General features: G+C 44.7%; 1 protein-coding gene across 1 annotated transcript; it reads left to right on the forward strand.

The window, feature by feature from the left end:
• Positions 1–2,856: 2,856 nt before the first annotated feature.
• On the forward strand, positions 2,857–27,731 carry LOC135492493 (fibrocystin-L-like). Its single transcript, XM_064779001.1, has 47 exons — positions 2,857–2,902; positions 4,212–4,295; positions 4,626–4,752; positions 4,881–4,989; positions 5,185–5,242; positions 5,501–5,648; positions 5,973–6,049; positions 6,340–6,453; positions 6,712–6,909; positions 7,121–7,386; positions 7,528–7,616; positions 7,806–8,077; positions 8,268–8,408; positions 8,561–8,715; positions 9,260–9,484; positions 9,634–9,908; positions 10,081–10,247; positions 10,578–10,732; positions 10,912–11,196; positions 11,316–11,553; positions 11,908–12,168; positions 12,316–12,440; positions 12,706–12,832; positions 12,960–13,155; positions 13,306–13,553; positions 13,783–13,968; positions 14,199–14,378; positions 14,608–16,065; positions 16,445–16,597; positions 16,879–17,056; positions 17,232–17,388; positions 17,561–17,720; positions 18,030–18,239; positions 18,493–18,864; positions 19,085–20,574; positions 20,903–21,068; positions 21,338–21,622; positions 21,957–22,220; positions 22,493–22,735; positions 22,951–23,133; positions 23,500–23,733; positions 24,161–24,418; positions 25,015–25,636; positions 25,852–26,087; positions 26,487–26,741; positions 26,976–27,553; positions 27,657–27,731. Exons 1-47 carry the CDS (start codon positions 2,857–2,859, stop codon positions 27,729–27,731), a joined length of 12,129 nt encoding a protein of 4,042 aa, XP_064635071.1.
• Positions 27,732–27,834: the final 103 nt, after the last annotated feature.

Raw genomic sequence — 27,834 nt, forward strand, 5'->3', positions numbered from 1 at the left:
CGAGTCAGCTGTACACCGTATGAATAAACACTCCTCTGCTAACAACCCCAGGTTTCGGTGGAGAGGACCCCATTTAGCATTGACAGTTTGCTTGTTTTCGTACATTAATTGAGTCTGATAGAACAACAATGCTGAAAATAATCGCAATCGAATTAACCAACTGCTCTTCTTACATATGGAATGGTGAATCTGGCGCAGCAAAGCGATGGATGTTTCTAAAACCCGAAAACTGGGCGCTCTCGTGAAATGTCTGGTGCTTCGCTCAGGATGAAAGGTTCGTGTGTCGTGCCAGAAACCATTTTTTGCAAGGGAAGAAAGAAAGAGGCTACGAGTTGAGAAATATTAAAGATGTCTTTCCGCCTCCGAGGCAGTTGGTTTCGCTTAGCTGCATCCTGTACCTGCCATGCCTGCCATCTTCTCAACTTTAGCTGTACTAAAGCCCGCACTAGGTTCATGGTGCTGGTCCCGAGTTCACAAGCCATCGATTTCAAGCATTCTGACCTGGTAATGACTTGCTAAAAGCGGCTTATGTGAGAGCCTTTCGCGTCTGATACTCTCCCAAGTGCGTATATATAATGCCTAAAAATCATTATTTGTGTTATTGCTAAGAATCAAATAATTATGTTCAATCAGTGAGTTATTTCATTTTCCTTACCCTTATCCACTTATCACATTAAGTCCAAAGTGTGGATATTTGTTTTATGTAAGGTTCAGACTTCTCCGTCGGCCATGTTATGTCCCGTTCAGCGCAGATTGTATTTGGTGTAAAGGTCTGGTGACCTTTGCTACACGCAAAATCGGTCGACAACGCTTAGAACTAGAAACTGCCTCCTCGCCAATAGCATTCCGCGAAGATGACGTCACTGCAGCTGCTGCCCTCTATTTCCCCATCGCTGAATTACAGGCAATGTCGGACAAACATGCGGTTTCGTAATGGATTCAGGCTTTCTAACTAGGGCAGTTAGATTCAATCTGGCACATGTCCGAGTGTTGGAAATACTACATAATTGTTCTGAATATTTCTCTCTCTGACTCTATGGTATCATTCATGCTAAAAACAATGCAGGGTCAAAGATCATTGACTTTGAAATAAGCTCAAATGCGTAGAAATAAGTGTCGATGTCCGACTGTCACGTGACTAAAACGTCATCAATATCTTATGCAAATGACCTTGTGAGCTATAAATAGTAACTTCGCGGAATGCTATTCGACTCAGCCAGGAGACAGCTGATCACCAGTATGCAGGTGGCTGAACATCCACAATGTACAACATTTTACATCACATATACATGTACACTCTTACACTCAGCACAACGGTGGCTGGTCATTAAGTATCGGGTCTCGCTCGGATGGTACTGACCTAAATTAGCCGATGTCCTTGGTGATGGGAACGACATGAATAGTGGTCAACAGTCGGCATTGGTACATGTAGTTATGTGAAGCAAGTTCATGAACTTGTCTCAGTGATCGAGGCACGTGCTGTGGTCGAGTTCGCAGGAGTTTGTTGGCCCCGTATCTTGGATACTTAGTCAACAGTCTTTCGGTGGTCGGAACTATTTGTCACTCCTACTGTTAGACTAGGTGATCCCGTTAGATCATAATGAGGGATGTCAAATTTTCCGGCATTTAAAATCTGGCATTATTACAACCCAACAAAGGAATTTTCGAACCAACAGCTACTTAAAATAATGAATTTCAAGATTAACAGCAATTTGTCTGGAATACTCCAAAGAGCATGTCCAAATGTGGCCTAATATGTGACCCTATAGGCCCCAGTTTCAGGATAAGAATTTACGAATAGAAGGCATTTCCAGTGATGTTTATATATAGCAAGGTTTGGAAAGGGCCGAGTGGGCCGTAATGTAAAAATGCCAAATATTTTAGATAATTTAAAAAGTTCAGAAACCGTACGATGAAAACTGTATGCATCTAATAGTATTTCTTCTCAAAACTAGGGATTCCGACCCCCTCTGGATACGTGACCCTACATGGGATCCGTGCCTGTTACATGTGGTATAGTATGTAAACTTGCCAGTATCTAGACAAAATTATAAACTTTTGATCAAAAAATGGGTCATGCACACGACTCATGATCCGGGTGTGAACATCATCAAATCAAAGAAAAAAAAACTTACATAAAATGCCCTAAACAGCCCGTTTTACACACCATGCGGTCGAAGTTTATCGACCCAGGGAGCTTATACGGTATAAACTCTCCGATCGATCGGCGTGGCGATCAGGCTCGGGTCTTTGCGGTGATCCACTGACATAATCATAGCTTTGACCCTTTTTGCTGGCGCGTAGGCCCTATGAAAAGGCCAAGCTACTGGCACCGACAGGAACTTAGCAGCAACAGCCTGGTCAAACGGGTCACTTAATACTTTAAACAAAATAACTCGGAACTGGAGACCTTCGCTTGACGTACGCAGGATTGTTGGTGGTAACTTGTCATCAAATAATAGAAACGAAGAGGTAGGTTTGTGATGTGGATAGGTACACGTATATACCGACCGTATATTTCATAACGATATCTATTTGTGAAATTCTTATTCTTCCAAGATTTTTTATGGATGATACCAAGCAGTGAACGAAACAAACACATTTATTATGCTATTGGCAAAGGGTTCTTCTTGACACATATAAAATTTTGTGCAGATTGATTGGTCCAATGAGTACTTTTTTACCAAAACTTATGCACACCAATGTACACGTAATGTACACAGGTTTTAATAGAGGACTCTGGCCTTCTGTCATGTATAAGTTTAAGGTGTTTTTTTCAGCTAAAAACGTTCGTACTAAAAGTGAAGAAAATGCAGCTGTAGATAGAGGACAAACTTTCGGAATCAAGTTCTTAAGATGGGACTCCAGCTAGTCTCTCTGGTTTTCGCTCTCTGCCTCGTCGGTGAGTTTGCCAATTTTTTCTTTCAGCAAAGATGTTGTTTTATTTCTTACACGAAATCTGTTCATGGGGGTCGATGTTATCAAGATCTGTCGTGATATGATAAAATAGTGGAACAATGGGAAATTAAGCTTAAGAATTTAAGGTGGGAAATGGCTTTGTATGAGGACAATAGGCCGTATATTGGGTTATATAGACCTGAATTCTTTTAACTGCGACGTAAGGGGCAAAATATTGTAATGGTCGTGTTACTCATTGTTATTTCAATGAATTGGAATTGTTCGTCTATAATCAGCAAAAAATTGATATTTGGCGTTCTTTCAGCGACTTTAATTTTTAGACCTATTCGAAAGCGTTGGGGAGCCAGCACCATACTGAATAAATACTTGTTTTAAACGGTTTTAGGCTTTGAAACACAACATGTACTATGATAAACACGTGTGTATTACTAGGTTGGCCATATTTAGAAACAAAACGCTGGGTCCCGAAACCGCAATGAAGTCATAAAATCAGGCCATAACCTTTTTTTCTTCCCTATGAGCAAAATCATTATTTAACATGCCTTATGTATCTTGTGCCATGCATGTCCTCGTGAGATTTTTCAAAGTTGAATATAACTAACCGAACTTTAAAGAAATACTATGATGATGTTCAGTACATTCAGCAAAAATATGCTATATGAAGGGCTCTATGTATGCTATATTAGGCTATATTAGGCTATATAAGTGTTCAATTAAAATGTACCTGCATGTACATGTATTTATATACTGTACATGTACAAGTACATTCAAACTCAATCCGTGACAACAAAAGAAAAAAATGGTAACGGCTATGTAGACATTTATAATACTAAGTTGTAAGTCTATCGATTACTCTAGAAAGTAATCCTAATAAATTTGCAACGTATAGAAAGTGAAATATTAATGAGTATGTATTACATGGTTTGTGTTACTAGTTCTCTGCTCCCTCTGGTACAATATTTTGTATTTTACACTTAGCAGCATGAAAAACATACACTACAGTGTACCAAACAATAGAGGGCCAAAATAAAGGGGTCCTACTTCTAGTCCGTCAAATCTGAAATTAATGAATATTATGATCATTAATTTGTAATATAAAAAAAATTATAAAATGCAAAAACATGTTTATAAAAGTGGACTCCATTACTCTGACGAATGAAATCCAATAGGGTTACGAAACCGGGAATATCAATGAGATGATGATGATGACGATGAGGATGTAATCGTCCTGAAAGTAATCCATCCCTCAGAATGAATCAATGTATAGAAACGTCTCTTCATTGTTCTTTCAGGTATCCACGGCGCCACGGTGTACTACCTCACTCCTGGCCTTGGCAGTATCAACGGTGAAACTCGTATAACTCTTCATGGCACTGGTAAGTCGATGGGCGATGTGCAGAAAAACTTCTTAACACCTTTATTTCAGTTTTTACAGGGCCTATGGATTTTAAATCATTAAACGGTTTTAGCGATTTAAGTGATTAAATGATTTTAAAGGTGTTGTAAAGGATAATGCCAGGGTATTTTGGTATATGATCCGCTTAAGAGAGGGAAGAGAATTTGCAAATTCCTGCACGTGTGAAGAAGAAAATGATATAGTTGCAATGCACATTGATACATGTACTTACTTATAATGTATTTGCACTCGCACTGTTAGTTGTACTCATTTATAAGAATAAAGAAGATATATAACTGATTTGTTTTAGGTTTTGCCAAGGATCATTTCGAAGAAGGAAAGGGAGCTGAGGTAACGTTGGTGTCAGATATGTCATCCATTTCATGCCGGATTCACAAAGATGGCTGCACCGAAACGATGATCATGTGCTACACACCGTAAGTCTGAGACATCATTTTTTACCAAGTCCCCGCCTAACAGTATCCACACAGATCATTTTCCAGGATAGCTATTGCAATGGCTCAGTTGCGCTAAAGCTTATTGGATTCTTACTCCCTTTTTTCAGCAAATTCCCCGCCGCTGATGTAGAATACACGGTCAAGGTCAAAGTTGACGGTGTCGAGGTCCCCGATGATAACCTCTGCCCATCCAATTCAAAGTTATGCGTTTTCACAGTAAGTATCTGGGTTAAATTATTATAATAGAATTTTTTTAAAAGCCAGAAATAACGGGACTGTTAAAAGTCATGTAAAAGAGTATTATCATTTTTGGTATTATTTGTACCATAAGTTAGTTACATGAATTATTGTTTCATGATGCGAGGAAGAAGTGAAAATCACATAAAAACATTCTACATTTCACGTTTTCAGCCCAAAGCAGGTGTAACCCCCACCATCACCTCCGTAAGCCCTCGCTCTGGGCCACCGGGTAAGTTATCAACGATGCCATTATTCTGACAACAGTCAAGCAAAATCGAAAAACTTCACTTTATATTTATTACTGTAAAAATGTTGAAGAAAATCACGGACTTTTATATTAGTCAGTGACAAAGACCAACGCCGTGGCACCTCCCGCCCATCGGAATAGGCTCCGATCCGCTCTGTACCAAAATCTTTCCAACGATATTCTGATAATGTAAGTGTATTGGCTGCACACAACCCCGTCACAATGTGTTTCATGCTGCAGGCACGGTGGTGACAATGTGCGGAAGGATCATCACTAATCGTACCCAGAGTAACGAAGAAGCGAGTACCAATGGAGTCACGGAGAGAATCACTAGGGTCTACTTCGGAGGGCAGAAGTGTCAGCTTAGAGTTGGTGATACAGATGAATTGTGAGTTTATTTGTGTTTATGACGCACCCATGCCGTGCAGACCCCGTTAGCCAGTATCAGAGGGTCAATCCCCACTTGATTTCTAGTTGCCAATACAAGCTAGGGTTGACAAGCAGAGTTGGAGTTCCTGAAAGGGATTGCTCTTCATGCCCGTGAAGGAACGGTGTTAAGAGCACGAATCGTCTATACATGTTGTCATTATTTACCCATCGTCATCTATTGTTGTTAAAATGTACTGCAAGAGGTACAGATGGGGCCATGTTCTTCAGCAACTACCCCCTTCGAATGTCTCCGGATGATATATGGTCGCATATTTTATTTTAGATATGGTATTTCCTTGAATGGTGATGGGACCAGCAGGTACGGCTGCATGACTTGTAAGCTTCAAGGAACTTTTATAGGTAAGTCGAGTGGAATCAGAAGTACGAGAACATTACAAGTTTTGATATGATCTTTCTGTGGCAGTTTAACGAGTAAATGTAGCCAAAGATGATGACTGCTTTGCTGTCACATTGAATTCATCAGTAACACGGATTTGTGCTGTACATTCTGTATGGGTAACAACAAGATGATCTTTTTTTCTGATAGTGTGGTGAAAACCTTTGGGGGGCGATTTTTCAGTACTACTTCCCCTTTGTATGGGCGATGCAAGAAGACGAGTGTTCATTTCCTAAGTATCATTTCGTTTCAGGAAACATCAATGGAAGTTTTCTCATTGAGGGACCATACGGACGATCACTGGCGGACTTGAGTATCCTTCACGTCTCCGCCCAAAACAAGATCGCCATGTTCCAAACATACGCCGGTAAGTGGGTCTTGCTTCTTCCATCTTATTCAAGCAACCTCCAGTGTAGTACTGTATTGTATTGAATTTACCATCAACGCGATAACGTATGTGGCAGTGCTTTGAAATTTCAAGCCGCACTGCTTGGTACTCAAACATAGCAAACATCGTATGCGTTGCGAAAGTCGTGCGATATATCCACGTAATCATTAGATGTAGTTTCTTGGAATCATTTCAAGCATTTCAATCTTTAGACAATCTTATTTTTCAACCTTACAGAAGTGGACAGCGTTAGCCCCGCAGTCGGAAGCACAGAAGGTGGGACCCTTCTGACTATAACTGGGCAGAACTTTGATGAAACCACGGCCCCAGCTACGGTGACCGTCGGCGGAGAAGACTGCAAGATCGAGTCGCTCTCTGATACCGAAATAACATGTGTGACTCCGAGCCAGCAAGCTATCAAGTCATTCTATCCTGGTAAGTCCATGCTATTACAATAATTGACTGAGTATTTTACCTCACAGCAACACCAAGCATTCCCCTACATCTTGCACAGATTCAGGTTGTTTAAACAAAACAAACTCTCCTGTGGCCATCACTCGATCTCCTTCCATAACCCACAATTTATATAAAATGTCAAGTAGGTTTGAAGAAGTCTTATGATCCGAGACACTCAATATCTTTTCAGGTAACCGAGGTGTGAAGTCGGAGTTTTGGAATGATACTTCAGTTTCGTACGCTGACATCGACACCATCGCCAATCTATCATCCTCAGACCCGAACTATGGCTCCTTCGTCATGGATCAAGCAGAATACGTCGACAACGGCAATAACTACGTGACGAGGTGGTCAGGCTTCTTCATGGCGCCTTCAACAGGGCAGTATTCGTTGATGGTGAAAGGAGACGATTCTATCAAGTTGTACGTCAGTGGCACCGAAACTCCTGAAGATAAGGTAGGCTGATTACTCTTATCTAATGAGTAATGCAACCCCTCTCGGAATTCGCCTTTACTGCTTACTTCTGACTTTACTGCTGCCAATAGCTCCAGCCATTTTTTGTTCACTCTGTATAACGACAATGATGTTACATTGCAGGAGCTGGTTTCCTATGCAGAGACACATACGCAGTCATTCGACAACCCTACCCAAGTCCTAAAAGTTTTGAATCTAACTGCCGGAAAAGCGTAAGTTGAAGTGCTCTGAGATATCTATAGGAAGGCTGTCCTCAAGAAATGTTCTCCATCCACTGGACGTACTGGTGCTTCGAGACTGACGGCAGTTGAAATATGCTCGTCGATATTATCATGGGTAATCCTGTATAATTCTCATTGATGCTTAAGAAGTCACTCTTACTGTAGTTACTATCATTTCAGCTATTACTTTGAAGCGTATCACAGACAAGGATACGGCAGTGGAAGTTTCTACTTGGGCGCGAAGATCTACCACAGTACATTTAACAACAAACAAACTGGGGACGCGGTTAATGAGATGCAAGAGGTCAAAGTTCAATCCACCATTGTTAATGAAGTTCAAAATATCACCCTCATCAACTGGGCGACCAGATCTGTGGTGGATGAGGTTCAGACTCTTTCTATTGGGGGAACCAGCGGAGGATTCCAGCTGAGAGTCGATGGCATTTCAACAGGTCAGTTTATGTGCGGTGTCCCTCGATGATCGAGACGAATGTAAGATTCTGCCAAAATTATTTGAAATTATGCCATTGTTCAAATGAACACATTTGACTTATTTGATTTAACGAGCCCATACGTCAGCGTTTCGACAGCGATTGGCGCTAACCCGGGAAATTTTCAACTTTTCTTTTTTCTCATCCGTAGGTGTTCTAACCTTTCCCGCATCAGCTACGCTAGTCGAAAGTGCGCTGAACAGCCTCCCTACAATCAGCCCGAGAGAGGTGACAGTCTCGGAGTCAACTACGGGAAACTCGGTGGCATTCACCGTGACATTCGTCTCGGGAGGTACGTATGACCTTTGAAGATATTTTGGTCGACCCTATTGGATAGGCAGCAAGCCCATGGAAGCAGATACCGCGTCGGTTCCCATTACCGCTGTAGTAGAATCAGACTTTAGTACCAGCCGCTTTTGAACACATACTATTGTTCCTTTACAGGTGACAGAAGACCGATAGAAGTGGCTGTGGCTAACGGAGACCTGACAGGCTCAGTAACAGAAAATACTCAAGGAGTCGCCTCCATGGAGACCTTCCAGCTCGAAATCGATGGTGTTCCGTCAGTGCCCATCGCACGAGATGCTGATGCTGCAACGGTGTGTATTCCATTCTTTGTAACTAGCTTTAAAGACGAGAAGGCAAAGGCCCCATCACATTGGGCCCTGCTCCCTCACTTGATGAGTTTTTACGCACTCTGGGGCCAGTGCAGTAGCAAGTACCATCTCTCCGGCGCCAACCGGCCAACCTTTGGTTTTGAGAGAGCGAAAGCTTCATGCAGCAAATTGGTTAATGTGGCCTAAGCCAGGAGCACATCGAGTTAAAGGACTCCGAGATTGAGTCGCGAAGGTCTTCGTAGAAACTCGAACGTTTCGTTTTTGGCAACGTGTCGTCTAAGACCTCTATGAGATAATGACACTGACGCCAACAAAACAGGGAGTTCGCTTTTCTATATATACAATTTCAATAAACTGTGCAGCATGATCTCGCAGTCAACCTCTCTGTGTGCTCCCTTGGTGTGCTCTCAGCTTCACAGAACATGCCTGCATGACCAGCCACATAAAGACGATCAACAGCTCCGGATTTCGTCATCAAATTAGGAGTCAAGACGAAGCAGAATAGTAATTGATTTTGTTATTTCAGATCGAAGCAGCCATCTACAGCATTTTCAGTGTAAAGTGTCCCACTGGTTTGACCACTCCGAGCGACTTTAGCGTCAATGTGGACTACGAGGCGGACGATGTGGTCGCACCTTCGGGAACCGTGGACAGCGCCTCCGCCTTCTGCGGCAGGAGAAGTCTCAAGAACCCCACTACCATCTTCACGGCAGAGGAGGGAAAGGAAGTCAAGGCTTCACGTCATAAATACGTGAGTTCTTCAATCTTTTTTCAAAGTGATTTTTTTCTTCACATCATTGTGTCTCCTATACATGTAAACAGGATGTACACGTTTGAAAATAGGATACCTTTTCCTTTTAAGTGCATTGATATGAGGAGAATGCTTTGCCTTAATTTGAGATATTTTCATATTCTTGTCGAAGAGTGGCGTTGTTAGAAATCAGTAGAGCACGAGGCTGGTCATGCGCTGTAGTAACAACGGTGAACTGGCGACGATTGCTATACAATAATGGGTTCATCTTACCTCCATTTTCGCGCACTTTCCAGCTTTGCCTAGCCTACAAAGGGGCGTTATCGGACTCCGTGAGTGTGTCTTACCAGTTCATCAATGATAACCTCGAGATTGAAGAGGAGAGTCAGAATGTGGCCATCACCTTTGAATCAGATGAAACCACGTGAGTAATGACTGCAGAAATGTGTAGACTATCCTTATTAGTTACTACTGCAGCAAAACACATATTAACCAATTTCAGTTTTATATGACCCTTTTATAAAGTATAACTGGATCAAATAGCCTCTAGCGAGAACTGGCTCTCGTCTGTGATTCGCTACACGTTGTCTTTTCAGATGGAAATACAAATGCACTGATCTAAGTAATGAACTTCCAGTTGGTACACTTGCGCAGCTTTCGATCAAGCAACTGTCCATCTCTAGCACTGATCCCAATGTCGACCTGTACGTGGATAACGTCCTGCTGGCGGCGGCGGCACCCATATCGGTCCTAGATATACCAGGTAACAAGGGAAGCCACCGATGCTCCTCTGGCTCTTGAGCTAAACCGATCTATCAAATTGCTTGCAGTCGGAAAAGGCTTCTAGAAAAGGTCTTGTTCATCAGCTAGTCAAACCTGTCTAACCAGTTACCAACAAAGCTCCAGTCCTTGAGACTTACGAGTCACTCATTCAATAATTTGCGAAATAAACGATACAAAAATGTATCTTAAAGATCTTCTTGAGCAAGCATCAGTACTGCCAGGTACCGTGGCGCCCGCACTAACCCCATTTCATGTGGACAAATCCCCCTTTTCCACTTGTTATAACTCCTCTACTTCTCTTCCTCTCTAGCCTTGGACACGATGCGCCTGGCCCTCTCCGAGAGCCTCAGCGTCTCCAACGTCATCGTCACGAGACCCGACCCCTCTGTGGATAGCTTCACTGTTGAGTTGGTAGCTGCCGAGTGCAGCCATAACTACCCGCTCCTTCAGCCGTACTACTCACAGGTAAGACAGCGAAGAGCGAAGGAAGCAACGCGCTTGGTAAACTTGATTACTTCTGTTTATAACAGAGTTCGCCCCATGGTGGTCAGAAGCTTGAAAAGGGCCATAATCATGTTTGGACATGTAAAGCCCTGCAGCAGATCGATAGAAAGATCAATTTATGCTGGTCATTTCTTTTATAGGAATCGGGAGGTGTCTACCGTCAGTCATCCTGGGCAAGTGGTATTGGGATTAACACTGTCCGAACCAGCACCGCCTCTCCGCCTGTGACTGGCTCCATCGCCATAGCCTACAAGGGCCATTCGATCAAAGGCATCTCGGCCCAGTCCACGGCTTCTGAATTCAAGGACATCTTAGAGGCGTCTGGGCTTGTTGGAGCTGTTGACGTGACTCGAGGTGGGACATGCGCTGGGCATGAATGGTTAGTCAACTTCGTCACCTCTACGGGAGATCAGCCACAGATGGAGGTAAGATAAACGAGGCATCACTAGTATTATACAATTTGAGAATTTGAGATTATGTAAATTATGTAAAATGCACATCAGTTACTGCACTATGGCCATGTTTACTATGATGGTGGTTTCAGATTGACGAATCCTCTACCTCGCTCTCTGGCATAAACCCCTCAGCCAACGTGACGACTCTGAGCGATGGCTGTTTACTCCTGGACCCCATCCCCGGAGACATGCTACGGACACCGCACACCACACCTCAAGTCTCCGTGGTCATCAATAACATCCCGACATCATGTGGTGAAGACGCCTGTGATTTTGAATGGTCTGCGAGTGCTGCTGCAACCGTCACGTCCGTCTCCCCGTCGTCAGGTTTGTACAAGTAACTTACCTATACATTCACTTATAGCTGAACTGTTTCCGTAATGCCCACACAGAACCGGTCTCTCGGAAAATGTTCGTACCACCCACCAAACTATTTCAACAATTTTTCAGCGTGTGGCTGAGCCTGCTCGGTTTTGTTTGTAGAACTTGCAATTGTATCTTCTCCTAATTTCTTCTCTCCCAAATGTCACTGTTGGTGATTCCGTCTTCTCAGCGATGTTTAAGATGTACATGTATCCCAACCACCAGCTGACGAAGGTCTTCAGTTTTGAGGATCCTGCCTTTGTGGTCCTACAAGTCTCACATCCAGACACAGAAAGTTGAGAGTGAATTTACTTTCAGGCACTGAGAACGAAGTGCTGACCATTCAAGGGACCGGCTTTGATAGCACGACCTCCAACAACGAAATCCGAGTAGGCGATAGCTCGTGTGTGACTCAGTCTGCTACTTCCAAACACCTGACATGCCTCCTGGGCTCTGGGGCTTCGGGGACACACTCCGTACTCGTCAGCGTGTCCGGTAAAGGCAAGGCGACTGGCTCGCACTCGTTCAGCTATACCGCCAGTGTGACCAGTGTGACCCCAACCTCAGCTACCAAGGGCGGTAAGTCACTGGCAAGATGTTTAACCTTTGTTGTCTCATAATCGATTACCTTTTTAAGAGGTTTTGCTTGCTACATCTTGATTGACTAAAGTCTGCTCGTAATTCACCTTAAAATATATAAGTAAAACGTATTCATTTCGTTACCAGGTGGAGCGATCTTAACAATCGTAGGAACTGGTCTGACTATTGATGAGACTGTTCTAATTGACGGTAACGAATGTACCAAACTCTCTTTCAACTTCACTCAGATGCAGTGCGAGGTCCCTCAAGGGGTGAGTCAGGTTCTGCAATAAGAATTTTAAAAAGTGTTACATTTTCTTGTTTCTCTCATACACGGTATTGTTAATGACTCCTCAGTTTAAACGGCGGCATATTCCTTATGTGGGTTACTACCGAAGTTAGACAAGGCAAAAATATCAATATGAACAAGTGCAAAAAAAAAGGCGGCGGCGCCGATATATAGTGTAAGCATCCATATTGTGGTCATGTTAATCCTCATTTCTTCATTTTCTAATTCCCATTTCATTCGGATTACAGGCATCTGCTAGCTCCGTTTCTTTCGTTGTTGATAACAACGGAGTTGCTACATACACGAGTACGTTTACATACAACAGTCCATCTGGCACAGTGACCTCTGTCAATGCCACCTCGGCAAGTGTCGATGGTAAGTCAAAGTGCAACGATTTGTTCAATATTAATACCACTGCTTTGAACAATTGCTGTTGGCCATTCCTTCTTTTCAGATACTTGACCATCCATATTAAATGTGCTTTCCAATCCCTGCATTTCAGGGTCAACGGTCATCGAAATCCAAGGCACCGGTTTCGGCAGCTATGATTCATCCGTGAGTCTCCTGACTGTAGGTGGTGCACAGGCGGGGACTGAGTCATGGACAAGCACATCCATTGTGGCCATCCTTCCCTCTTTGGCCTCGGGCTCCTACCCAATCCGACTCCGAGTTGCAACCAACGACTACGCAGACACAACGTAAGTATCCATACACCATTCGTTAACCACGTTAAGATGGAAATTGCTTGAATCAGAGATTTTTTTCAATGGACCAGCCAAAACACGACCTTACGGTGAAGACATAGTAGAATAATGCTGATTCCTGATGTGTATTTCTTACACTCGCAGCACCAACAACATCCCTGACATCACCTACGACTTCGAGCTACATCAGCTCTCGCCGAAAGAAGGTTCCCTCTTCGGAGGTACCGTCTTGACCTTCACGGGTACCGGCTTCCCCGAGGACATCACCCTCTACGATATCGCAGTAGGTGATGTCAGCTGCACCGTGCTAAATGCCACGTCAACCTCTGTCGTAGGACAGCTGGAGGAGTACCATCCAACACACAATGTTGACAACTCTGGAACGCATGCAAGTAAGTTGTTATATTCTATATTTCGCAATGATAGAATCCTTTATTGCCTCCAAGGCATGTCAATGAGCATACAGATGCCTTGAAATCACTTGGCATCTCCTGGGACAATGGAGCGCATTGTAGATCTTCTAGTTGTGTCAGCTCTTGGTCAATCAATGTCATTGCCTCTTCATGCTAGTTTCTTTCACTTTGCCCCTACGATATATATGTATTACTCCTTTGCTTTCAGCCTACGGTAGCGGTTACAGCTGGAACCCTGTCTCTATTGACATCAACGAAGGCGACAAGATCCAATGGAACTGGAGTCCACCACAATACGTCTCGGGGATGAACTATAGGGTCTGCCAGACAGCCAATGCTTCGTCTCTGGCCTGCGATCCAAATGGGTTCAGTAGCGGGGCGAAAACCTCAACTGGTAAGGCAATCACGTCTCGACCTCTGTCGGTAATCAACGTCCCCAGCGGATTGGTGGAAAGCGGGTCATTGAAAGACGCCAGTCCTGCAATTCTAATTACCGGTACCAAATAAAGACTTGGCCAACATGGCGACACAATTTGATCTTGAGATAGAACCTGTCTTACCTGTATACCTACGATGGTACGTATTTGTAACGTACTACTTAGTTTATGTTCTTTTATCCAATAGGTGCCTCTGTGCATCAGTTCCTGACGGCTGGCGAGTACTTCTACTGGAGCGACTACGTCGATGAAGGCACTACCATATCCTTCCGCGGTACAGTGAGAGTAGCAAAGAGAAATTCGCAGACCTCAAGTGTGTCAATGCAAGTCAAGGGTGTGGCAGCGAAAATAGCGCCTGTTTCAAAAAGTTCGTTGACATTTTGTTACCTTTGGTTTCTTTGCTATACTTGTACATTACGTGAATTCACAGCAACATTAAGGAGATTGGGGCAGAGGTACGATCGAACTTAACATTTCGCAGGTAGCCTGTAACTACCATGTACATCTCTGCGAGGTCTCGTTAAATTTCGGTAGTCGGTCAAAATAACTAGCCGAAACCTAAATCATTGTTTTATTATCCTTATCTTTCTTTTCAGGGCATACTCGTGCCGTTATAGATGGATGCAGCCCAGTGACCCTGCCCGCAGGCTGTGAGAACAATGGAGGAAGTGTAACCTTCTTCTTCACCAGTTGCGCCACTCCCAACATTACCGCCTTCACAGTGACCCAGAACAGCAATGACTACACCATTGAGATGACTGGTGAAGGATTCGGAACGGACCTCTGCCAGCACACTGCCTATTTCATGGATGAACCCCTGACCATTACGAGTGCAAGTGCAAACCGTGTGGTCGCTACCTTCACCCCACATGCTGCTCTTGCAATCGGAGTCGCCTACGACTTGAACTCCGTCATCAGTCTCTTTGTTTCTGGTGCCGGCTCTGCCGCAGTCCAGATCAGTAATAGTACGAGCTACATCTTTAAACCTGTCGTGTCTGCGGCCACCCCGAATGTCGGATCATGTGCTGGTGGTGCTAGGTTAGCATTGACTGGTATGCACTTCTCTGATGGAGGCTCGTCTGTCAGCATCAACTTTCCTGGAGTTGGCGTCTGTGAAATAACCGAGGAGACACACAACACGTTGACGTGCTTTACTCCTTCTCTCACGGATGGGGTCGAATACTTGGTGTCCATCTTGGTGACAACTCCCTACGAGACAATTGAAGCTACTGGTGTAAATGTGACCTTCACTTGTGGCTCAGCGGCTACTCCAGAGGTCACCGCCGTAAGTCCCACATCTACTGACGGCACAGACACACTCGCCATCACCGGTTCGGGCTTCGGCGTCACAAAAGCCAATGTAGCTGTTTACGTTGGAACAGTCCCTTGCACTGTGGCAACTTGTTCAAGCAGTAGCATTACTTGTAATCTCCCATACACAATCCCAGGGACCCAAGACGTCGTAGTGGTTAGAAACCCAGAAGGCAACTCAACTGGCTCAGTGTCGATCACGGTGATCCCACTTCTCACTGGACTCTCCTACTCCTCTGGCAGCACCAATGGTGGTTTACTTCTTCGAGCAGATGGCGCTGGGTTTGTTGATGGCTCCACCACCATAACAGTCGACGGTGCCTCTGTAACTCCAACCAATGTCTCGTCTACCTTCATCGAGTTTGTGACCCCAGCCCATGCTGCTGGCAGCGTGGACGTTATCATCACTTCGAATGGAGAAATATATCCTGCACAGAGCTTCAGCTTTTCCAGTGGGTCGACACCAGTCGTGAACAGCTTATCCCCAAGCTCAGGTAGTGGAGGAAGCTCTTTGACTATCTCTGGGTCGAACATCGACGCCGCTTGCAACATGAATTCTGTGACCATCTGCGGACAGGGGAGTGAAGTCACTGCATGCTCATCAACCTCGCTAACCGTTACTCTCCCATCCTGCCCAGCAGGAGACTACACTGTCCGCGCCTTTGTCGAGGGGAAAGGAATTGCCACGTCCTCTGCCCAGTTTACCTTCCCTTTGACGGTTAGCTCAATGTCACCAGTCGCAGGTAAGAAACATCATCTTCTAGCAGTATTTTCATAGAGAGAATGATGGAGGGGTTGGCAGGAACGGTCAGCTTTGCTTATTGTCTTTATAGACAACTCTTGCTAGCCAATCAATGAAAAAATAATCACTTTGCTACAACTAATCAGAGCTACAGAGCAGATGTTATCCAAATTATTGAAGAGGACCATCATCATCCAAGACTTACTCTCATCTACTTGTCCCCTTCTACGGCATAGACATGGGTCTGACACATATCCTCTCCACTGAAGCTGATTTGAAACCGATTGGACATCTACATTTCATTATGTCCGACGTGTGAAAAAGCACTTTCTATTTCGATGATAATGCATTTTTTCATTCCATATTTATTCAAATTGCAGGTAGTTTCGGTGGTGGCCAGATCCTCTCAATTGCTGGTGAAGGCTTCAACGACAATGACACCACCATTACACTCTGCGGGGAGCCATGTCCAACCGTGCTTACTGCACCAAACTCACCAACGGCGGTTCAATGCACTGTACCCGCTGCATTAGGTAAGACTGTCACCTCAGAAATCTGTTAGATTTGGGACGCTGGAGGCCTGGCTCAGCCTGAGCTACTGTCAGGTGTGGTTCTTGTGAATATCTGCTACGAATTCATTCTGGATAGAATGGCCTCATTTCCTTAAGAAATTGCTCAACGAGAGCTTTTCAACGGATGGTCACATCAATCGGTTATGGCTTTCTTGAATTTAGGCACAAACGTGATAGCCCAACTATCGGCAACAAACAACGTCTCCAGTTAAGAGTTCAAGAATCTGTTCATCTCCTTGCAGATACCGGCTCTGGGACCAAGCTGTGTGACCTGATCGTCTCCTCTGGAGAATCCACGCTAACTCACGGCACACAGTATACCTACCAGGCCGCCCTGACACCTTCCATCTCATCTGTCTCGCCAGCAAGGGGCGGCACTGGCGGAGGAACCACTCTCACCATTACTGGATCTGGTTTTGGGTAAGTATATCGATCCCCCATCCCTCATCTGCCTGACCTCTACTTGCTGTGTCCATAACTAGAGGACGAGTATAACATACATCAATTAGTAGATGATGGTGTTGTACAAATTGAACTTGGGATCTGGCAGACTGTTTGAGTAACCAGTTCTAATTATAACTGTCCTATCTTTCAGTACATCGAGTGCGGACGTGACTGTCGACATAGCTGGTTCCGACTGCGCCGTGCAGACCGTCAGCGACACCGCCATCACATGCATTACATCGGCCCGGAGTCCCTCAATCAGGGCCAAGGTGGCCGTTAGTGTAGGAGCCAATGGTCAGACGACCGAGGTTAGTAAATTTTTACGTTGATGTTGCCCACCTCTAACAAACATTTGAAGGAGGTCAGGAAAACAATTTAATCATAATCTTGACGACTTATTACAAGCACTTTTTACCTTTTGAAGCGATTGTGTAAATTATTTTTATTTTATGAAGATTTTCTCTACTGATTATTTTGCAGGAAAATGCTGATTTCCATTACATTGATGTGTGGTCATCTCCTTATACCTGGGGCGCTAACCTGAGCCTGCCTGTCGATGGAGACATGATTGTGGTGGGTCCTGGTCAGACACTCATGGTGGACACTGACACCGCCATCGTAAAGATGCTTCTCATCCAAGGTTAGTCACTGAAGCCGGTCGTTTATCAAAATCTGACAGAAAGTGTCACCCCCACCTTGATCATCAGGTACTGAAGGCGCTCTGTATGGGCAATCAGGTGGAACGGTTCAAATTGATTCGCCGAGGCATAGGTGGCACAGCAGACCTGTGTGTCTCTCGTACTCCTTGTTCGTAAATGGTTGCGAAACATGCCAAGTGAGACCAATAGACAATTCTCTGGCAGACCAATAGAGCAGATCCAAGAATAAAAAGGAGGTCGTTGGCAGTTTTGAGCCTCACCTCATTTGACCGTCTTATTTCTTCCTCAAGGCGGAACTGTCATCTTCGACGAAAAGGACGCTGAGCTGAACTGCGAGAACATCCTCATCACGGATGGAGGTACCTTCCAGATCGGTACAGAGGCCGTGCCCCACCTGCACAAGGCGACCATCACTATGCACGGTAACCTAAGGGCCATCGAGCTACCAATCTATGGAGCCAAAGCCCTGGCCGTCAGGAATGGCACCCTTGATCTACATGGTAGGTTAATCTTACGGTTTTGATACATATGCATATGCTCTAGTCTCATGGATCTCAGACAGTTACATTATTTTGAGGCATACCACCTCTAACCAACGGCATAACGGCATGACCCTCGGTCAACTTGGTGTCGCCCAACTGTCGTCAATCTTAATTGAACATGTAAACATGTCATGAAACAACCGTGTGCATACATGTAAGATCCAGAACAAAAAATGAGAAAGTTACTTAGAGTATTCCCTCCTCTTTACAGGCAAGCCAATTGCCAACACATGGACCAAGCTCACAACCACAGCAGCGGCAGGCACGAACACCCTAACTGTTGATCACGATATCACGGACTGGGAGGTCGGCTCAAAGCTAATCCTAGCATCCACAGGCCACAGACACAGCCAGAGGGAGAATGAGGAGTTAACCATAGCGGCCATCTCAGGAGACGGAAAGACCATCACTTTGGTGGAGAATCTTCAGTATGAGCATTTAGGTGTTACGGTCACAGTCGGCGGGAAGCCCTTGGAGATGCGTGCAGAAGTCGGCTTGCTCACTCACAACATTTTGTTCCAGGGTTCAAATGATCCTCAGTATAATGTTGTTATTGAACCATGCCCTGATGGATTTGATACAGGTAAGTTGAGTGGAAGTGGTAGAGTCCGTTGTGAATGTGCTTTGTAGGTCTCTCTCATACATTTTTGAGGTTCCTGTCAAATAAAAGAAAGTACAAGTTTCATCACAAACTTGGCATGTTGGAGACACGTTCTTCGCTACTTGTTAACATCAAATTTACTCACGAATTGCATATTTTAATTTGATTTATTCTCATTATCGTTATTGCATTGTGATTTCAGGTGAATTCGCTACGCAGACTTGCTTCCAAGGGCGACATGGAGAGGAGATGGGCAGTGACCAGTTTGGCGGACACATCATGATGCATGCACCAGAACCAAACAAAGATTTGGTCGTCGGTCGTATAGAGCATGTTGAGCTGAACTACGTGGGCCAGGCATTCAGACTCGGGAGGTACCCCATTCATTTCCATCTCAACGGCGACATGACCGGCTCCTACGTTAAGGGGTGTGCTATCCACGAGACCTTCAACCGTGCAGTCAACATCCACGGGACACACAACGTCCTCATCGAACGCACTGTCGGCTATAATATCATGGGTGGCGCCTTCTTCTTGGAAGATGGTATAGAGACTGGGAATATCATCCAATACAATCTGGCAGTGTTTGTAAAATCGAGTACAAGTCTTCTTAACGATGACATCACACCTGCTGCGTTCTGGGTGACCAACCCTAACAATACAATCAGACACAACGCCGCGGCCGGAGGCACTCACTTTGGGTTCTGGTACAGGATGCATGAACACCCCGGCGGGCCTTCTTATGATGTTAACATCTGCCCCCAGAAGGTTCCGCTATTGGAGTTTAAGAACAACACTTGTCATTCACAAGGCTGGTTCGGATTGTGGATCTTCCAAGAGTATTTTCCGACTGAAACTGGTGCTTGCGATGACCCAGTGGCAAAGGCTGCAGTCTTCGACGGTCTATATGCTTGGAACAATGAGAAAGGGGCCGAATGGGTCAATTGTGGTGCCATGCAATTCAAAAATTTCGTCATGTTCAACAACGAAAAGGCTGGCATCGAAATGAAAATGATACGTGGCTCTAATGTTCCCAGATTTGACGAAGGTGGTGCTATCATTGAAAACTCCCATATCAATGGATACCTAACCGAAACCACGGACTGCACAGTAGCCGGCATCATTTTGCCCTTTGATGAAGGTCTCATTTTAAGGGGTAATACTTTTTCGAACTTTGATCAAAGCAGATGTCACGCCTTGTCTGTTACTAGAATCGATGGAACATGTATCGAATTCTGCGGTGGTTGGAAATACGACTTCTATGACACCACGTGGGTGAACTCCCCGAATAAGTGCTCATACGATTGGGAACACGAGGGCATTTTGAAAGACATGGATGGAACTCTCACCGGTGTTGCTGGGCAGAGTATCCTTCCCACCAGTGGACTCCTTCCTCCCAGCTGTACACATGCAGCGGACTATAGTAAAGGCATCGCTGCCAGCTTATGTGATGCAAGCGTCAAGCTCCATAGGTTCGCCTTCAACAATCCTTCGCCGCAGTCATTGGAAGCAAAGAACGCAATTTTTGAGAACCAATACGGGTCCAGCAGCGTCCCATTCGCGAAGAAACGTCTGACCCATAAACTCGGCTGGATGGTGGTCTTAGTCAGTGGCACCAACAACACAATGCACTTTGAAAACGTGGACCATGTCACCAATATCTCTTACACGGGAACATTTTACACTTTAGAGGTAAGGAAATCGAAATACGGTCATGGTGGTTTTGGATTGAAAGTACCCAATAAACGTACCCAACTGCCGTTGACGCCTCCCTTTTCAAAGATATACAATATATACATAATACAATAGCTTGGATTTGAACGATGGAGAGTTCAGTCCTTTTGTTTCTTCTGAAGTTGCTCCCTGCTTTGGCCTGATCGGACGTCATCGGGAAACCAAAGCATGAAACAACAAATCAGTGGCCGGGAGTATATGCATGGGTTGACCAAGTTTTAGTCATGATCTTTATTCTCATGACTTTTTCGACTTGGTTATTGTCATAAAGTTGCTCTTTTTGCAGGAAAATGATTGCCTCATCATAAACCACAATTTCACCCAGAAACCTGATCGGTTTGGGATTGTCCCCACTCAAAATGCCAATAGCACTGCAACCATGGTCACTTGTGCCAGCAACTATAACTACGATTACTACTTCAACCAGAACAGCAAAGATCTTTACTATCTGAGTGAGTAGCTGAATTGGATGTCCCTTTTACGGGAATAAGTAGGATTAGCTTTTGCGGAACGTTCCACAGACTGATGATCATTCTAGCATCTTTCAAGAATGTTGGTGCATTGGTCTCTAACGTGAGAACTAAGATTTAACAGTATCACGTTGCTGTCCCAAGCAGAAATCATGACAGTGAATGCCGTCATTACGGTAGCAAATTAATGCAAAATATTCCAAGAATGTTTTCGAGGGGATTACCTGTTTATATTTGACTTCGTTTTACAGTAAGCGGACGAGATAATCCTGCAAACTCTACAAGAAAGAAGCGGGATATCTTTGGTCCGACCACGACCACCAGGGACGTGGATCTCCATGTGTATCGCTGCTGGTACAACGACTGTATCGCACCACCGGACCCAAGCACCGTGCCGCCACCGGACACCAGGCCTGGTAACTTCACCATGTGGACAGACCTGGCCACTTGGGAAGGCACGGAGGAAGGTTATGGCGGCAACTGCGCTAATGTGACCTGTTTGCCTCAGGAAGGTGATAATGTTAAGATTCGTGAAGGTGAGAACACCGAACAGACAGATACTCCTGCCAGATATTTCAGAAATTCTGTAAAGACTAAAACAGCCGATTCTAAATACCAAACAAGCCAAAAACAGCCTAAAATGCCTCCATGTGGCTTTAGATAGCTTTCAGGAAGGACGTCGCTTTGTTGAAGTTAAAAGAATATGTACAGTATCAATGGTATTCATGCTAACACCTATCTCTCCTAAGTTTTTCATCAGGGATGTTCAGATGTTGTATATAATCATCATGCCGTCAGTGCTCGATCTTTCGTACATTTGTTAAGAAAGGCTACTGATTTTACCACCAGTGTTCGCGCATCTTATTTCAGGCCAATGGGTTGTAATTAATGAGCCGTTACCAAAGTTTACCAAAGTCTACGTCTACGGAGTACTCGAATTCAACAACACCAACCCAGAGCTGAACGTAGAGCTGAGCGCCACCCACATCTTTGTGAGTGGAGGCCGACTTATTGCTGGGTTCTCCACATCAGGCGATCATATGCAAGGACAGGTCACCATCAAACTTATGGGAGATCATAAAACAGAAGACATGCCATTGCCTGCCGGGCCGAACATGGGTGCAAAGGCTCTCGGTGAGTTGCTCAGATATGCCGACTGTGGGACTCACACGCAGCCCACCACACCACCAGTAGTAGTGGTCTTCACCATGTTGAATCGCAAGGTTTATTAATTTTGATAAGTTTGCGAAATTAATTCTGCACATTCTTCCAAAAGTAGTTTAAACTTTTTAGTGTTTCAGTATTGTGTGATTTGATCATCATTCCGTATATATGTGTTTATGGAGTATAATTCTTCGTTTTATCATTCGTCAACTCTTTAACTACATTCGTTTCACTGTTTTTAGGTATTTTTGGCGGCCTTGACCTTCACGGCAAACCACGCAGTCTCGTTTGGACGAGACTTGCGGTCACAGCCAATCAGGGCGACAGTCAGATCCAAATAGCTGATGCGCATGACTGGCAGGTGGGAGAAGATATTGTAATCGCGCCGACGGGATTCGAGGCGAGTGAATGCGAGACTGCGCGGATCACTGCAGTGTCTGGTCAGACTATCACACTGAATATGAGTCTGGCTCATACCCATATGGGTAAGTTCAGTTGGGACCAGGGGTTTCTAAATATTTTACAAACGTTCCATTTTCATAGACAAAAGTACAAAAAAAGTGTCTGGTGCAGATGCCATCTTTTCGTTAAATCGTTCAGTATTGCTTTTTCAGAGTTTGATAACATCCTTTATTAAAAACGTACCACCAATAGCTTTCCTTGGTATGAGTTCTTCATCCTTTCCATTATTGTTTTCCAGTGAATGAAATCACTTCTCCCGAGTTAGTGGCCAGGAATAAGAACTTTACCATGGCTGCAGAGGTCGGCCTTCTGAGTAGGAACGTCAAGGTGGTTGGTGAAGACTACCGCACGATCAAACAGGATGCATTCGGAGCTAGAGTCATCATGGGGACCTACTCCATGTTTGACCAGATATACAGGGGTAATTGCAAACCATCTGCTACAAACTTCTATGCTATAAATTAGAAAAGAGTTTTGGAATAGATTAGCCAGAACTAGGTATCGCTGAGTAGCGTGCAGTTAAAAAGATGGTTAACGGCTTACAGCTCGTGTCCCCTTTAGTTTGTGGTTACGGTTAAACTATCCCCTGCTGTGACCGAGAGGAAACACCGTAAACTTCTAACATATTTTCCTCCTGCATGATATTTCCATTGTTTATTGAGCGTCGTTTACAGAAATTAGTGCGGTTTTCCTGACACCAAGGTCTTTCAGCAATGGCTTTCCTATCAAAACGAGCTCTTTCCTTTCCTAGATTCGAACTGATGCCTTCTGTTTTACATCCTGTTAGGTTGGGCCAGAATCAGCAATGTTGAGTTCTACAGGGGCGGACAACTTGGATGGACTGACTCGTATGACCCACGCTATGCCCTTGTTTGGCTTGATACAGGGGAGGTTATCCCCGCAAGACCATCGTACGTCCGGGACTGTGCTTTTCATAATGGACTTGCTCCAGCTATTGGTGTGTTCGGTTCCAATAAAATTCCGATTGAAAATAACGTCATTCATCACCCAGTTGGATCAGGTATGCTTAGTCCACCTTTTAAGCTTGTTTTTAGACCTATAGCATCATGTAGTATCATGGAGAATCATCTTATCAAGCACTGCCCGCCTGGAGCCTACAACCTCTGCGATGCACCTCGGTCTTGGCCGACAGAATTAGCTCCAAGCTCCGGGTGTTTGGTTAGACAACCAATTACTTCAGTATGTCATCAATTTAATTCACCGGAGGTTTCGCAAGCCTCACGATGTGCTCCATAAACATGGTAAAACAAAGTACGCAAGTGTGTTTCATTTACTATTTTCTCTTAAAAGCAGAAAAGATGATTTTCGAGTGTCACGTAAATGAATAAGCGTAGGGCTTGCTGATACCACAGATCCTTGTACGGATTGTCAAACCTGGCTTATATCACCTGAAAGAACTAAAGTGTAGCACGTGATTTGCTTTGCAGGAATCATCGTTGAAGGATCAGGCAATGAAATTCGTCATAACCTCGTCACCCACGTGGTCTGGAACGGCCATTACAATGGTAGATACGAACTTTGGAATATCATGTATGATGCTGGGATCAAGGTAAACAATGTTGTTGATGTCGTCATGGAGGATAACGTGGTGGCGGGATCGGAAAGAGTTGGTTATTCCATCAAGGGGGAGGTCTGTGATGATACGGTTGGCTGGAAAAATAATGAGGCGCATTCTGTCTATATGGGTAAGCATATGTTGTGTATTAAGGTGGTACATTTGTCCCGGTACAGTGATAACCTTACTGTGTATGACCAGTTGTATTTTTACACAGTAGGAGCTGTAGTTGTACCAATTTACCTTTCCGTTCGTGTACTCGGTGATACATAGATTATTGAATGCTAGTGGAAGGTGGCGGTCGTCTGGCTTGGACATTTAAAGCACTCCCAGTCATAGTGCAATTAAGGCCGGTGTGACAGCGGATATAGTCCCCCTGGAGTCATAGTCCGGTAGCATTGTATTTGACCAATTAAGCCTCATGATTTATTGTACCGCTAACCCTAACCAAAACATTTAGCAATGCGGGCTATTGTTACACGGACTATCAGCCCTAGGACTACTATCCCTTGCACACCGGGAAACCAGAAAAAAAGTGTACCAAAGAAGCGTTTCTCCGAGCATTCGTGAGCTAAAATTCGAAGCGGTTGAGAGATGCCTCGAGTAGGGAGGTGCTCTGAGAAATCATTGCTCCCCGACGAAAAGAGGTCGGGGGGGTTGCCTCATGCACCATCCTCTTAATCCGCTACTGCAGGTTTATAATCGTTACCTTCCCTCGACTTTCAGGAACGTTCCAGTTGCCTGGGGACGAACAACCTGGTTGCTCGAAGCTGTCAGGATTCAGAATCTGGCGGGCGTTTGATTACGGTATCTATTCTCAAACAGAGAGCAGCATTCTTATGAATGACCTTACGATGGCTGACAACGGCGTTGGTATATGGAACTACGTTATTGGCCCCGCGTCCTTAACGCATATATGCGAAGACAAGACTGTAACTGTGCAGAATTCCACGTTTATTGGTGACAGTGGAACTTTCAGTTGCAGTGATGACGTGGATAGGACGACAAATAACTTCAAGATCAGTGGCGACCCAAAGGTAACGTCGCGATCCTATAGAATAAACAACGGTGCGACCGGTATCACTTGGTTCGGAAGGTCATCTGCCGACAATGCCGCGCCAATAAAGGCGTTCCTTGATGAGCTATCCTATCCCGCACTTTGCGGAAAAATGACTGTCAAAGACACCCTGTTCCATGGGTTCAACGCAAACCGTTGCAGCCGCCGAAACTACGTCTTCAGCACTAATCCAAAGTTTGAGGATAATCTGCACCCTATATATCTAGAGAGATTGCAGGTAGCTGAAGTTGATGAGGAGAGCAGAGCTTACTTTCATCGTGCAGACGTTGGGTAAGTCTTTTATTTCGATAATGGTGTAACATTCTTTCCAAGTATCCACGAGTTAAACTGTGAAATTGACCAATGACAATTTTCGTCCTGAAACTTGAGCGTATATTCAGCATCACTCTTTCGTCCGTAGCATAGAAAATTGTTGACAGTTACTGTGGTTCTAGTGATTCCTTTTTTCTGCGTTTAGTTCAGTTCCCATAATCATGTGATTTCAGTAAGGTAAACCCCTCCGATTGCGTTGACATGGTATGCGATGCCAAACAGAATTGCTTCATTGACGACACTGATGGTTCCTTTCTGGGCGGTTCCCCCGGAACGATCGTGTCACAGGCCGAATATGAGTGGGATGGTGATGCCACCAGGGGTGTCGGTGACTACAGGATCCCAACGGCCGCGCTGACCTCACCGCAGGGAATTAAACTAAATGCAGGAGACGTTTGCCCAAATAAAGGTATGTTTCGACAGTTCTGTCAGATTCCTGAGCACTTGTCTCCTTTTAAAAGTAATACTTAAAAGGTATTCCGAATGTACCACTTCCTCTTATTTGCTGAAAAATCCCCACAAGCTATTCAAAAGTGTCATTTCTCGGGTTCTACATGATACATTTATCTATATGTACAACATACTTCGCATTTTGTCCTTCGTACTCTCTAATAATCTTTGGCCTTAGTCATTTTACTTATCCCTTAAAAATCTAGCTCAAGGATGCATTACAATCACATGCTTTGCACATATAAATCGTAGACACAGAAAGACCTATAACAACTGTACTGTACTGTAACAACAACAGGCTTGCAAGGGGTAGATAGCTCCATTCGTTCTTGAAAATAATGATTGATCTTATCTTTAGGTATTGTTGGCACCAATACGTGCACCTACATGTCCACATGGCAAGCCTACAAGTGTCAGAACTCTGTCAAGTACGCCCAGCTCGTCATTGAGAACATGGACCATGATACTGAGGAGAGGCGGCTGTCGCCTGTGGCGCTGTTCAGCCCCAACGAGAAGTACGTGAACCTGCTGAACGGGCCGCAAGACCACGGATGGTGCAATGGTTATACCTGCCAGAAGAGGCTGTCCACATTCTGGGCAATGTTAGCTATGGGTGAGTACCAGGCCTGTAGCCAATCGTAAAGAAAGAGTAAAGGTTCCACTTTGTTTGGAGCATATGGAAGAGGCGCGATTGATTTGGACATACCACTTACAGATAATGTCATAACTCATTGCGTTCCCCATTGGTAATGGGTATTTCGTCACAGTCCATGCAGTAGCTCTTGATATAACATTAATGATGAAATATCAAACATATTACTGTAACAACAACTATTTGATTTTTCAGAGAGGGAATACCGCATCTATTTCACAAGCACCAGCCCAGAGCATCTCCGGCTTCGGCTCCTCAACGTAGATACCACCGACTCAGTCAAGCTGGCCGTCTATTACCGACTCCCACAAAGATTCGATTTGTTCTACCAGGATGCCAGAGTCCCACCTCTGAACGAAGGACTCAACTCAAATGGTGACACTGCACTCCTCCCGATAGCCCCAGGTGTTGATCCAACGCCCTCCTTTAGTGATGGCCCGGGGGCAAACTATTTCGACAGAGACTACAAGCTTTTGTTTTTCATCATGAACGGCACGACCCACATTGATATCAAGATGTCCGCAGTTCTCGTCTTGTCTTTCGATATGCCAGCCATGTCAGTCGACGATTTCTTCGGAACAGAAATCGTCAACAACCTTGCCGTATTCCTCGGGGTTCCAAAGTCGAAGATCAAATTCGTCAGTGCGGTCAACGCGAAGACAGGCAGTCGGCGACGCCGAGCTGTTGATGATTCAATGACTGTCACCTTTGAGGTTGGAGATGGTCCCACATCTGGCGTCAATGACACTGTGTCGGATCCTACACCGAAATCGGTACTAGATGCATTGGCAGAAAAAATTACGGATGCTGCTCAGCAAGAGACGCTTGGCGATGCGCTCGGGACTAATGTGTCCAATACTGCCGTTGCTAAAGCAGCCCCATCCAGCGACTCAAACGAATGGGGAGCCTTCGCCAACCAGACCTCTGACGATGCCAGTGGTACCACACTGATTGATGTTCCCTCGACTTTGGTTATCAGTCAGGATGCAATGATAACCTCTGAAGGCCTCGTATTTAAGCAACAGCCTTGGCTGCAGTTCAGAGATTCAAATGT

This window comes from Lineus longissimus, chromosome 8 (genome assembly GCF_910592395.1).
Source record: "Lineus longissimus chromosome 8, tnLinLong1.2, whole genome shotgun sequence".
NCBI lineage: Eukaryota > Metazoa > Nemertea > Pilidiophora > Heteronemertea > Lineidae > Lineus > Lineus longissimus.